Source organism: Leptonychotes weddellii, unplaced genomic scaffold (genome assembly GCF_054177405.1).
Source record: "Leptonychotes weddellii isolate Sample4059 unplaced genomic scaffold, ASM5417740v2 HiC_scaffold_930, whole genome shotgun sequence".
In the NCBI taxonomy this organism is placed as follows: domain Eukaryota; kingdom Metazoa; phylum Chordata; class Mammalia; order Carnivora; family Phocidae; genus Leptonychotes; species Leptonychotes weddellii.
Genome location: NW_028064730.1, coordinates 1 through 13,860, shown reverse-complemented (window position 1 = coordinate 13,860; position 13,860 = coordinate 1). Strand labels below are relative to the sequence as shown.

The following is a 13,860-nucleotide window of genomic DNA, read 5'->3' as shown; positions in this document are numbered from 1 at the left end:
TATCCAGCCTTAAAAAGGAGAGACATTCTGACGCACGGTACAGCATGGACGAACCTGGAGGACATGATGCTGAGTGAAAGAAGCCAGTCACAAAAGGACAACTACCGTGTGACTTCACTTACACTAGGTCCCTAGAGTCGACAACCTCACAGAGACGGAAAGTGGAAGGGTGGGTGCCAGGGGAGGGGAATGAGGAGTGTTTAATGGGGACAGAGTGTCAGTTTGGGAAGAAGTAGTTCTGGAGAAGGATGATGGTGAGGGCTGCACAACAGGGTGAATGTGCTTCCTGCCACTGAACTGAACCATCATGAATGGTTAAAGTGGTAAATTGTATGTATATTTTACTACAGTAAAAAAAGAAAAAGCGAAGAGCAGCACAAAGAGCCATGATAGAAAGGGGGTGCCTCTGCTTTGGGGACCCTCTCTGGGACACCAATTTTATCCCCAAACAGCCTTTTGGAGAAATTCTTCTCCCTTTCAGGACATTATCTCCTGTGACTGCGGTGTTAAAAAATGCCAAATCCAGGAAATAGGACCTCTCCTCCCCCGAATTCCTGCAGCCTCTTTGCTCCTTCCAGGATCTGAAGGGCTGAGGGGAGAATTCAAGAAGCTCTGTTATTACTTGACGCAGAATTCACCTTCCTTTCATATGATGCTGTCCAGGAGGCAAAATGCTTTCACGTACACACGTTCACTTCACCGATCATGTGAGGGAAGCAGGGCAGGTCTTCCCATTTCCAGGGGAGGAAATAGGCCTGGATGTTTTAAATGATGCATCCAGGTTATCGGGCTGGCAAAGCCCTGCCTCCAGCTTAATGAGCTGCCTCAGATCTGACTACAGCCAAGTCACCCCCAAGACAAGGTAGGTTCTTGGGGTGTGTCTAGCTGGCTCTGCCCTTATCTGGTCCAAGACAAGTTTCTAGAGCCATTCTAGAGAGTGACATTTGGAGAGGGTTGCCTCGTACTTCTGTTTCACCGCCAATTCAGGAATTGTGACCGTGTGGGTCACTTTTGTATTTTGGCAGGTGACAGCTGCTTTAAAAGATGTATTGCAATTGCACAAAAGTATATTATAAAAGAATGGGAGAAAATATTTGCAAGTCCTACATCTGATAAGGACTTGATTCCAGGATCTATAAAAGACTCTTACAACAATGAAAAGACAACCGAATTTTAAAAGAGCAGAGGTTCTGAATAGCCATTTCTCCAAAGAAGATACACAAATAGCCAGGAAACATATGAAAAGATGCCCAACATCAGGGAAACGCCAACCAAAACCACAGTGAGATAGCACTTCATACAGACTAGCGTGGCTATAATCAAATCGACGATAGCAAGCACTGACGGGGATGTGGGGAAACTGAGACCCGCACACACTGCAGGTGGGGAACTGGGGTGCAGACCCTGTAGAAAACAGCCTGGCAGCTCCTCAGAAACGGCTAAATGCAATGTTACCACATGACCCGGCAATTCCACTCCTAGTATTTACCCAAGAGAAATGAAAATATGTGTTCACAGAAAAACTTTTTTTTTAAGATTTTTAAAAATTTTTATTTATTTATTTGAGAGAGAGAGAAAGAGCAAGAGCAAGGAGGAGAAGCAGAGGGAGAGGGAGAAGCAGACTCCCCACTGAGAAGGGAGCCTGATGCGGGGCTCGATCCCAGGACCCTGAGATCATGACCTGAGCCGAAGGCAGACACTTAACAACTGAGCCACGCAGGCGCCCTGTTCACAGAAAAACTAGTACACACGTTCACAGCAGCACTATTCACAAGAGCCCCGGAATGGAAACAACCAAATGTCCACTGGATGAATGGATAAACAAAAGTAGTCCATCCACGCGGTGGATTATTACTCAGTCACGGAAAGGCCAAAGTACTGACACCTGCTATGACACGACTGAACCTTGAAGACTTTGTGCTGAGTGAAGAGGGGGCTCAAGAGGGCACAGGGATGGGGAGTGACTGCTAGATGTGACGGGGTTTCTTTTTAGCTGTTGAAAATGTTCTCAAGTTAGATTGTGGTGATGGTTGCACAACTCTGTGAATATAGTGTAATTATTGAACTATATAAATGGATGAACCTTCTATGTGAGATAGATCTCCATAAAGCTGTAAAAACAGCATTTTTCTTTTGGAAACATTGGGGGAAATTTCAACGCCATGTATTGGATGGTATTTGGGAGTCATTAATTCTGTCAGGAGTGGTAATAGTATTATGGGAAGGGTTTTACAAGGCTTTATGTGCTGTAGATGGAAAATGCTTTTCAGGGACATCTGCGAGGTCCAGATTCCCCACCGTGCATGATGTTTCCCTCTCCCCGTCTCAATGGGGGCCACCAGAGGACCACATAACTTGAGTGGGAGTCATCCCCCTCCATGGCTAAATACAGGCCAAACCCAGAAAAGATGGTAAACCTTACAGGTTGCTCGTGGGTGAAAAGAAAGGGTATTTCTTATATGGGGTAGCTAAGTGCAAGCCTTCAAGTCAGCGGTCTGTGCGGAGGCCCTGTGGTGGAACCACGCGTGGGCAAGGGGGACAGGAAGGATCCTACATCTGAAGAACTGAGTACACCTGCAAATGTGGCTGGGCGCCTTCTGCCAGCCCTGACTCTCCTCATCTGGAGTTGAGCTTCATCTGCCAGAGGAAAACTGGACTGGGAGAGGCGAGGTAGCATCACAGGCTTGAAAACCTTTTGGGAATGAGTAATATTCAGATTGGTAATTTTGTCATATTTATTCAAGGACCACAGTTGAACAGATACCCAAAAACTTTAAGATTCAGCAGTTATTTTGTTCAGAAGAGAGAAAACACATACAGGTTCTTCAACACATACCAAACAAAGCTTTCATTTAAGGACGAGTTCCTATCCCAACTCTTATAAATAAGAAAAGTGGAAATCTATGTTCATTTGCTTTTAGGAGAGATCTTTGACTAACCAAATTGATTCAACAGACAGGTGTGCTTGGTTGAATCTGGCCGCCCAAGTATGTCCACATCCTAATCCCTGGAATCCATGAATGTTACCTTATATGGCAAAAGGGATTGTGCAGATGTGATTAAGAATCTTGAGATGGGGGATTATCTTGGATTATCTGGGTGGGCCCAATATAATGATGGCTCTTTATTATACGGGGCCAGAGGGTCAGAGTCAGAGGACAAGGTGATGTGGTGACAAGAGGATGGAAGCATGCACTTTGAAGATGGAAGAAGCGGCCACTAGAAGCTGAGAAAGGCAAGGAAACAGATTCTCCTCTCGGACACCTTAATTTTGGTTCTGCGAAACTGATTTTGGACTTCTGACCTTGGAACTCTAGGAGATTAAGTTTGTGTTGTTTGAAGCCACTAAGTTTGTGATCATGTTATAGCGCCAACAGGAAACGGACAGACGTAACCATGATTAGGAGGGTCTTGTGACAGCAAAACTGTCCTGGAAAAGGATGCATGAGGTGGGAGCAAATGAGGAATCAAGAGGCCCTGACCAGTGAGAGGTGACAGACAGGGGCGAGGTAAGGTGCAGGCGTAGTAATAAAGACAAGCTCCTCTAACATCTAACATGGTTGCTGGGAAGCGGACTGCGACATAGTCTGAAGTCTCTCTCTGCCCAAAAGACAAGAGGCTTTGTCAACTGCATTCAACACACTGTCACCAGGATCTCTGGTTCAGGCAGGACCAGGTCCTGACTGAACACCTATTTCCCTTGGCTGGGCATGCGCTTAGTCTAAAAGCTAAAATGATGGAAAAATAAGATTCTTGTCCTTAAAGAGCTTTTACCATGGACGGTATAGTTCCCCAACTTTGGCACTACTGACACTTTGGACCAGGTGACTCTGCTATGGGGCTGTCCTGTGCACTGGAGGACATTTAGCTGCATCCCTGGTCTCTACCCACAAGAGGCCAGGAGCTACCCTCCCTCCCCCCAAGTCATAACGAGCAACAGCATTTCCAGACATGGCCAAATGTCTCGCTGGGGCGGGGGGCAGGGGAGCAAATCTGCTCCCAGATTGAGCACCACTGGTGTGTGGAGTACAGCACGGAGTGACACGATAAAGTCGGCCTGGAACCGGTCAGAGAGGGTTTTGCTGAGTAGGATGCTCCTGTGAGACGGGACAGGGAGGAAGTAGTGGGGGGTGGCAGGTTGTAAAATCAAAGGGAGCAGCGAGTGCAGAGCCCTGGGAGGTGAGGATGCAGCACAGGACACAGCCTGGAGGTGACTGGCAGTGACTGGAGGATATTGATGCCTTAGCAAGAATGCCACCTACCCGTTTCCTGCTGGAGGCTGTGCACCCATCTCCTGGAGGTCCTCTCTGAACTCAGGTCCGCGGGCTTGCTCTGGGTGACTGAACACTCTACTGACTGGGTTTGGATTTTTACTTTGAGAGAATGAAAGGATGGAATTCAATCAACTCTCCAGCCTCGTTCCAGGACTTTCACATTTTATACAAATATATTTTGTGTTTTTTAAGAAAATTCATTGATATAATTTATATATCATAAAATTAACCTATTTCAATGAGTTTAAGTAAATGTACTGAAATAATCTACTTTTATAACACTCATCACCCCAATCATTTTGTTATTCTTAAGGCTGCCGGCCTAAGTGAGGAAGGAGAGTAGTAAGGGTCCCTTTGGCATGTCCTTAGCTGTCTACACACACTACGTGCTTCTTTCCTGTTGTAGCTTTCCCCTGTTGCCTGGGTGGGGGTTGCAGCAGCTGTGGAGATTTCTTCCTAAATCAAAGGTGCTTTCATATAAATAGATCCCTCAACCTGTGTGTGTGTGTGTGTGTGTGTAAAAGCACTATATACTTGGAAAGCCTCTCCTCATACAAACATGTTCAGACTCTCACTTCATGTGTCCTTTGTTATGAACAGCCAGGAATTACAGTAAGAATATTAGGGGATTTATATTCCAATGAACTTTTGCCTTGAAATTCTGGTGGGTCACTGACCTTTATTAAAGAAGTGTGTGTGTGTGTGTGTGTGTGTGTGTGTGAGAGAGATAAAGATTGTCTGGTATGATAGCAAGTACATTAAGTATATATGTAATTTACGCTTGGACATGTTTAGAGAATAAATAAAGGGGCAGAGGAACCTGCAGGATTGGCCAGATTGTCTTAGCAGTTACTCCCTGCTCTCCAGCAGAGACCCCGGTTCTCTCTGACCCAACACCCAGACCTGCCATCTCTTCACTCTGTCACCGACAGGGTCACATCCCCCTTGGTGTCTTCTGGGACTCCTCAGCAGCCAAACGTGCACCAGCATTCCTCAGGGACTTCTTCCTTTCCTTGTAAGTCACACAGTCTGTGATTTACATGCAAGTAAGGGGAAGGAGAAACACAGATGCCTTCCTTCTGAACAGAGAGAACAAAGCCTGCTTTCAGTCCCCATGGTGGAGTCTGTGGTGCTGGTGGAGGTTTGAGCTCTGGCGAAAGCTTTTCCCACACTGGCTGCACTGGTACGGCTTCTCCCCGGTGTGGATCCTCTGGTGCAGTTTCAGGGTTGACTGGCGCCCAAAGCAGTTCCCACATTCTCCGCATGTGTAGGGCCTCTCCCCTGTGTGTACACGCTTGTGTCTTTTCAGCTCTGAATTCCACGTGAAGCTTTTCCCACAGTCATCACATTTGTAAGGCTTCTTTGCTGAGCGGGTCGGCTGGTGACCAAGACGCTGCAAACGACTGCTCAGGCTCCTTTTGCTTCCTTTGCTTTTCTTCAACTCTCTCAGTGGGTGGCTTTTCAGGGGGCTGCTGATGTATTCCAGTTCCCTGCAATGTCTCTGGTAGTGAGCGAATGGCTTCTGAGCATTCGGGGGGCTGACCTGCCTCCGTGACAACCGGGGTTCATTCATATTCGCCCCTCTCGGCTCAGGACTCTGCAGACCATTCCCTTTGGATCTGCCAGGGGACATTGCACATGGCTTTCCTCCTTTAGCCCCCTCTGGCTGTGGATTTTCCTTGTTGTCACTTTTCATTCTGGGGGCCTCTATAATCAGAAAGAATATGTTTCATTTTCTGGGCTTTGAAGAAAGCAGCTCAGCCAAAGAGCTAAGAAATACTCTCAAAGTGTGGTCCTCCACTGGCAACTTGCATTCGACTCATCTGGGCCACCTGTTAGACAAGCAGGCTGCCCCTGCATCCCCATGGCTGCTGAGTCAGAATCTCTGGGCAGTGGGGTCCTGGAAATCTACATGGCTAACAGGCTCCTGGGGTGATTATAAGTTATATCAATATTAGGAACCAGGTTCTCCAACGCCATCTCTCCTTCCTACCTTTAGTGAAAGGTCAGGGAAAGAAGAAATATGGAAAAGCAAACCCATCAGACCTGAGTGTCAATTAACAAATGAAAAGAAAGGAGAGAGTTGAACTTTCAACACTGCAAATCTACTCACTCACATGGACACTGATTGATCACCACTGTCTCTTCAAATAATGGGAAATCCAGCAAATGTGGCATGTTCTTTCTTCTCTTCATAAACGTGACAGCATTAGGGTTACAAACTGCAATATGGGCTAGACATGTATCCTAATTTCAGAAACTCTGCAATTTCTGACCATGAGGATTGAGGATCAGGATGGAACCAAGCCGGAATGTTTGTGGGCAAGTTGGAGGATCTAGAGCTGTGTTATCCCACAGGATTCCTGCCAGGTGGGAAGTGTGTGTGTACGTGAGCATGTGCACATACTATTCAATATGGCAGCCACTAGCCACATAGGGCTACTGAGTCCTTGAAATGTGGCTAATGTGATGGAGAAAACTGAATTTTAAGTTTTATCTAATTTTATTTCATTTTAATTCAGATTTAAATAAGTAGCCTATACAATTATGGTCAACTTCTTTTCAACAAGGTTGTCAAGGCAATTCAATGGGGGAAAGAATAGTCTTTTCAATAAAGGGTGCTGGGACAACTGGATTTCCACATGCAAGAGTGAGGTTGGACCCTTGCCTCACAACACATACAAAAAGTAACTCTAAATGGATCAAAGACCTAAATAGAAGACCTAAGCCAATGTCTCTTTGAACAAAACATAGGTGTAAATCTTTGTGATTTTGGATTAGGCAATGGTATTTTAGATATGTCACCAAAACACAAGCAAACTAACAGAAAAATAGATAAATTGGACTTGACCAAAATTAGAAACATTTGTGCTTCAAAGGATACTATCAAGGAAGTGAAAGACAACCCAGGGTGGGAGAAAATACTTGCAAATTATATGTAGGGGTAGAGTATCCAGGATATATAAAGAACTCTTACAACAAAAGACTAACCCAATTTAGAGATGGGCAAAGGATCTGAATAGATATTTTTCCAAAGAAGATATACAACTGACCAATAAATACAAGAAAAGATGCTCAACATTATCCGCCATCAGGGAAATAAAACATCTATGAGATACCACTTCACACCTAATGTGATTACTATAACCAAAACACCAACAACAAGTGTTGACAAGGATGTGGAGAAATTAGAGACCTCACAGGGATTGCTGATAGAAATGTAAAATGGCGCAGCCACTTTGGAAAACAGTCTGGCGTTTCCTCAAAAGGTTAAACAAAGAGCTAATGTCTGACTCAGCAATTCCATTCCTAGGTATATGGCCAAGAGAAATGAAAACATAGATCCACACAAAAACTTGTACACAAATGTTCATAGAAGCACTATTCATAATAGCCAAAAAGTGGAAACACCCCAAATGACCATCAACTGATGAATAAACAAAATGTCCATATAATGACATATCAGCCGTAAAAAGGACGAAGGAGTGACACATGTGACAACATGGTTAAACCTTGAAAACCTTCTCAGTGAAAGCCAGTCAAAAAAGAGCACAACATATATGATTCTGAAATATCCACAATAGGCAAATCCAGAGACAAAGTAGATGGTTGTTGCCAGGGGCCGGAGAGGGGGCACCGTAGAGTAACTGCCAAGGGGTCTGGGTTTCTTTTTGAGGTCATGAACATTTTTAAGAATTAGACGAATGGGGATGGTCACACAAGTGTGTGAATGTACTAAACACCACTGAAATGTGTACTTCAAAGGGGTGAACCTTACAGTATGTGAATTATATCTCCATAAATAAAATTTAAATAGCCATATGTGGACACTGGCAACTTACTGGGCAGTGCAGTTCTGAAGGAAGGCATTACTGGATCTTAGGAGTGAGGAACATGAGAACCTACCTTTGGGGATCAAATAAAAGGAGATGGAGACTGCACGCACACTGAGCTGCCTACGATGAGCCAGGAAAAGGGAGTGTGCATGCTCAGGACCACAAAGCCCATAGGATATGGGGCAGGACCTCAGCCAGGGTCACAGTGCTTTTCCGCTGGATGCCCCAGGTCTTCTCCATTCCTAAATTCCGAGAATAACCAAACTGAAGGGTTTCACTGAATGTAGCAAACCTTAAGGAAATCAAGGCATTCCAGCCTTCTGGTAACATTCTCTAACCTGCTGACCATCCCCTCTACTCACATCACTAAGACTGGCCAAAGTGTCTCTGTTATTCAGTCTTAGAGATCACAGGACTGAGTACAGCAGGGCCAGCAATGACTGGCATTGTACCACAGACAGGGAAATGGACACAGGGTTTAAAGCACAGACAATGTCACACAAGGAGGAAGATGCAGAAAATAATACGGAGCAGGACTTTTCCTCTAATGAGTATAACATTCTTTAGGCCCCTTCTCAACATGGGACCATTTTAAGCGATGAAACTCAGCCAGTTTGGATGCAAGTTCATCAGTGGTCATATGTGATCTGTCTTCACTACAAGAAGCTCTGAAGGGGACAGAGTAGGTAATCCTGTTATGTATTGTCACTGAGTCATTAACAGATTGTCAAAGAGTCATTAACAGAAAATGATAAAACCATACTTTTTATATACACTATCACTGCTATTCTAATCAATGAAATCTGTTAGGGAATAAAGATCTACTGTTACATAAAACATTAAAAAGCCCAACATGCAGTCTATGGTGTTTCAGAACCACAAGATGTTCTGATGGAGGTAAAGAACTTAGGAGAGGGAGAGAAGAGGCACAGAGTGTTTACCTGTGCCAGCCAATTTGGGGCTTGGTTCCTGAAGGAGTGGGGATTTTTCCCAATGATGAGAGCTCAGCTGATCTTGAGATCCAGCCTGGGATGGCTCCTCCAGAGAGCTCTCCCTGGGATACCTCCTAGGAGTTTGCAGTTGAAAGTCTGGCAGTTCCTGTTCTCCAAGCTGAGATCCAGTCTTCTCCAAGAGCACCTTCTGCCCCTGCATACAAACGGCCACCTAGGAACAAGCCCCATGCATTAGAGTGCAGCTCGAGGACTAACTGGGGGCAGCTTGACCTCTTACTGCTTTGTAATGATCCCTTTACCCTGGGAATTACCAACAACAGCCTGGAGGCCAACTTTGAGACTATGAAAACTCTCAAAGGTAGCAAAGGGAAGGACATGCAGAATGATTAGGGGGACTAATCCCAATCCATGGAGGCTACTTCAAATCAGCCAAGACTTCCTGAGTGGGTAACTGTAAACGGGTCTTTCTCAGGGCCTCAAAGTCATCAGAGAGAAGGCACAGGTAACAGGGTCAGTCATGACACTAGCCTAGCAGATTCTCACCCTATGTCCACCCTATGTCCCCCACCCAGCAGATTCTATTGGAAACAGGCCCCGTTGGATCAGGAAGCATATGATGAGACCATTAAAAAACACCTATACCTAATAAATTGTTCTGCCCAAAGCTTCCCTGATAAGGAGATCCCAGTAGTAGTAGGGCTAGGAGAGGACTGCCTACCCTGTTCCCTGACTGCCTCCATTCCTCAAAGCACATGGTTATTTGCTTCCTGCCTAGGCCCTGAATGGGGTCTGAATTGGGGGGTGGGGTTGGAAGAAATACTGGCCAAATAAGTGAGCTGCAACTTCCTGATCCGAAGGGAAGACACGTCACCGAAACAAGGTCCACCATGAAGTTCCCCCCAAATCAAATTCCTACACAAGATGATCCTGCCTGCTAAGAATCCTGATTGTAGGAAAACTTCAGGAGGAATGGGTGTGGGATGTGTGGGCAAAAATGCAAGGATCCTTGCACTTGATCCTTATCTTTCTCACTGGAGTGCTGGTTTTCTAAAAACCTGTTACATCTCCCAGGGGGGGTTCCCAAATAGAGGCCAGAAGAAACATTTGAAGCCATCAGGTCCATTTCTGGACTCTGAGTAACTAGGGAGGGATCCAGAGACCAGATACTATCCAGATGAAAAAAGGCGACCACGAGAGAGGGGCCTCCTTACCCACTGCTTTGGTCTCTTGGCTGCTCTTTGAAAATCTTCCACCAGGGTCACAATCTCCTTGCTGCTCATTGGACATCGATGCCTGACCCGAGCCTGGATCTCCGGAGGCAGGATGTTCAGGAACTGCTCCAGCACTAGCAGCTCCAAAATCTGTTCCTTGGTGTGCAGCTCGGGCTGCAGCCACTGACGGCAGAGCTGCTGGAGCCGGGAGAGTGCCTCTTGGGGTCCAGACACCTCTTGATAACAAAACCGTCGAAAGCTCTGACGGGAGAGCTCAGGATCGGGGCGGTCTTTTTGTAGAGCGGGTCCCCGTTTGTCTTCCAGCTTTGTTATTATGTGTCTCTCTGGCTTGGAGGAAGCCTGAATGTGGGACTGCGAGCTCAAAGTTATCTCCATCTTAGCCGCCATTTTGGAGCTCAGGAGACAGGATCTCTCTCCTCTGAAGCAGCTCAGGCCTTCGGGCTCATGGCTCTGCAGAAGTCTCTCTAAATGTCAGCAAGATGTTGCGGGGGGCGGGGCACACACAGGCCCCAAGGTCCCGAGAACAACACACAGCCTGACGGTGAGGAGAGTCTGTCCCTCTGGCAGTTTCCTCAACTGTCTCGAAATGGAGCAAAGTCATAACGTCCTGAAAGGAACTGGAGGAAAATCCTGCTTTTATTTCATCGATAAACGCACGAGGTCTCATAGGAATCGCGCAACGTGACCCAACTGGCGGTCGGGAAAGCCCAAGAAAAGTTCGAGTTGTCACACAGGTGGCCTGCGCCACCTCCCCGGCACCCGGGCGGGGCCGACCTCGAGCATCTCGCCGGGAGCTGCGGGGCAGGCGGCACGGAGGGCGCGGAAGCCCCCAGCTCGCAGCAAGGCAGGAGGAGCGCGGCGGCCGCTAGCTCCCGACACCCGGCAGGCCCGCCCGCTCCGGCCTCGGAGAGCGCCCCGGCGGCCCTCCAGCTGGGCGAAGCTGCGGCTCTCCGGCGCGCTGCTCAACTTCGCCGCTGCGTGCGAGCCCGGCGGGCTGACGCCTGAGGCGGCAGCGTCGCCGACAGCCCAGGACCCCGCGCCCACCTGCAGCGGACTCACCTCTCTGGGTACCTGGGACCCGGAACCCAGGAGCCAGGGCTGGGGGCGGGGCCGAGGCTGATCGTTGCGGACACTCCCACTGGCTGAGGGGGAATGACGCGAGGAAGTACGGCGCAGGCGGGCCCGCCCCTCTCCTGGGGGATTGGCTCCCAGAGGGCGGCCTCTCGCGCCTATTTGCTGCTGAATCTGTCGATGCTGGCGAAGGAAGGCGACCGGCCTTCGCAGTGCGCGCCGGGAGCTGTAGTTCAATGGCGCTGCTCCCGAGTATGCGCAGGGGGTGGACAAGCGCCGGGGGTACGGGGCGGTATGGGGGTGTGTCCAGAGGCTGACTTCCGGACCGGCGGCTGAGCGAATCGGTTGAGTGCTCTGCTTCCTCGCGGCCGGGGGCTCGAAGCTGGGTCCGACGCCGCCGTTTCAGGACGGTGGGCACAGGCGCGGGCGCCTCCCGCACGCGCCCCGGCCCCCCGAACCCGCCAGCCCGAACTCCCTGCAGGCCGTGACCATGCGGGTGCTTCCCCACGCCGCTTCCACCCCAGCTGCTGACCCTCTCGCCCAGCGAGCCGGCACGACTCAGGGCATCTCTGCCGAGCGAGACGTGAACCAGCCCGGCTCCCACCCTCGTCCTGCTTTCCGCCGAGCGCCTGGGTCTTCGCCAGAGTGGAACGCGAGAGCAGCATTCTCAAACGAACTATGGACGGGATGTTAGCGGTCAGGAGGAGCACAGGCTCCGTATTCCGCATGAAAGTAGGATAGCATTTACTAAATTATTCGTCATCCGGATAAGGTGCAAATCTGCGGCATGGCATACATCTTCGAGGCCGGGGCCTTGCTGCTGAGGAGCTGTGCCGTGTGATGCTCCTTTTTTGTTAAAAACGACTGCTACCAGTAATGCCTTTCGTTTCTCTATCTCTAGCCTCCTGGGCTGCATTATATGTAAAGAGATTATAAGTGAAGGCAGCTCAAGTTCTTTGGAAGAAGAGCAACCTGAATCCAGTTTTTTAAAAGGTTTTTTTTTTTTTTTTTTTTTGGTGTGTTTTGTTTTGTTTTTTACTTGTGTGAACAGGCCCACTCCTTTGATGGAGGAGTGGAATGTTGAGTGACACAATTACAGATAGCTCCAGTCTTACATCCTCCCAATTCAGCAATTCCTAGGAAATTTGGAACTTCTCCCACCTCACCTTAGGTAAAACCTCAGAGAATTCTGACAGGCTCAGTTTATGTCAGATACCTGCTCCTGTGGTGGGAGGGAAGGGTACTGTAATGAATAGCCCCACCAGACCCACTGGAGTTTAGAGGGACTCAATCACAAAGGAAGAAGATGCATTCTGAAGTAAGAAGGAATACTGGAAAATGAAAGCATACAGCAAGCCACTCATTTCTCATCCACACTGTGTGTGTGGTGGTGATAGAGGAAGGTGTAAATGATGAAGAGGTTAATCCAGAGGTACCTTACAAGAAGGTGGCAATTGGGAAGGTGGCTCCTGGCTTCCTGAGGGGAGGGAGGGGAGAGAACAAGACCCAAGAATATGGAACACAAGAAAGAACAGCCGGACTACACTGTGAAAGTAGCTTGGGGAATACATGAGCAAACACCAGTCTGGATGTGGAGAAAACTGTTTCGGTATTTCCAGCGCTTTAGATTCTCGGATTGTAGAGGGAGCAAAGGAAAAGGACAGAAAGTACATCACTAGAAGCAGAGGGAAGGAATATGAGATCACTTTATGCTGTCTTTTTCCATTTCCTGCAGCTTCCCTATCAAGTCGTCAAGTCTTTTTCAGCCGTGATTCTGCACCACTAAGATATTCTCATGTTTCTCTGATTCCAGGAGGACTTTCACTGGTGTCCAGGAGAATGGCTTCCCAGTGATATGAGAAAAAATGGAATCTGATCTACAGGGTAGAAGTGGCTGCCAGTCAGCCAGTTTGCTGAGGCAAATGGTGGCTGCAACAAGGAACCCCAGGCATACCCATCCCCAAGCAAGGACTGCTCCCAGGGACAGAAAGTCCTTCACGGCACCAACCCTGACTCGAAAGCTTCCCGCCAGCGCTTCTGGCGGTTCTCCTACCAGGAGGTAGCTGGCCCCCACGAAGCTTTTAGCAAGCTCTGGGAAATCTGTTGTCAGTGGCTAAGGCTTAAGACACACTCAAAAGAGCAAATGCTGGAGCTGCTGGTTTTGGGGCAGTTTCTGACCATGTTGCCAGAGGAGATCCAGACCTGGGTGAGGGAGCAACATCCAGGAAACAGGAAGCTGTGGCTCTGGTTGAGGGTGTACAGAGTGCATCTGGGCAACAGGTGGGGAAAGGCATGCAGAACCTGGTGAGTTTCATTATGAAGAACTAAGTGAGAAGCACTAGAATCTGGCTAGTGGAGAGGAGCCAAGTTGAGAAATGCACAGTAGCCCTCTGTCACCCACCAGAAACTATGAGCTAGCTTGGGGTGGTCCCCTGCCCTTCGTCTATGGGGAGAATTTCTCATTTGCTACAATAACATAGACACTGATATATTC

The 13,860-nt window shown here is 48.1% G+C and overlaps 1 protein-coding gene across 2 annotated transcripts; it reads right to left on the bottom strand.

Annotated features, from left to right (window-relative positions):
* Positions 1–2,721: 2,721 nt before the first annotated feature.
* ZNF174 (zinc finger protein 174) lies at positions 2,722–11,441 on the bottom strand. 2 transcript variants are annotated; one of them, XM_081811674.1, is made up of 3 exons: positions 10,275–11,434; positions 9,052–9,274; positions 2,722–5,981 (listed from the first exon to the last, which is right to left on the bottom strand). In XM_081811674.1, the coding sequence occupies exons 1-3, from the start codon at positions 10,680–10,682 to the stop codon at positions 5,380–5,382; spliced, it is 1,233 nt and encodes a 410-aa protein (XP_081667800.1). In that variant the 5' UTR covers positions 10,683–11,434; the 3' UTR covers positions 2,722–5,379. The 2 variants fall into 2 exon arrangements, with proteins under 2 accessions (XP_081667800.1, XP_081667801.1); XM_081811675.1 differs by lacking the exon at positions 2,722–5,981 and adding an exon at positions 7,737–8,352 and having other exon boundaries at positions 10,275–11,441.
* Between the last annotated feature and the right edge of the window lie 2,419 nt (positions 11,442–13,860).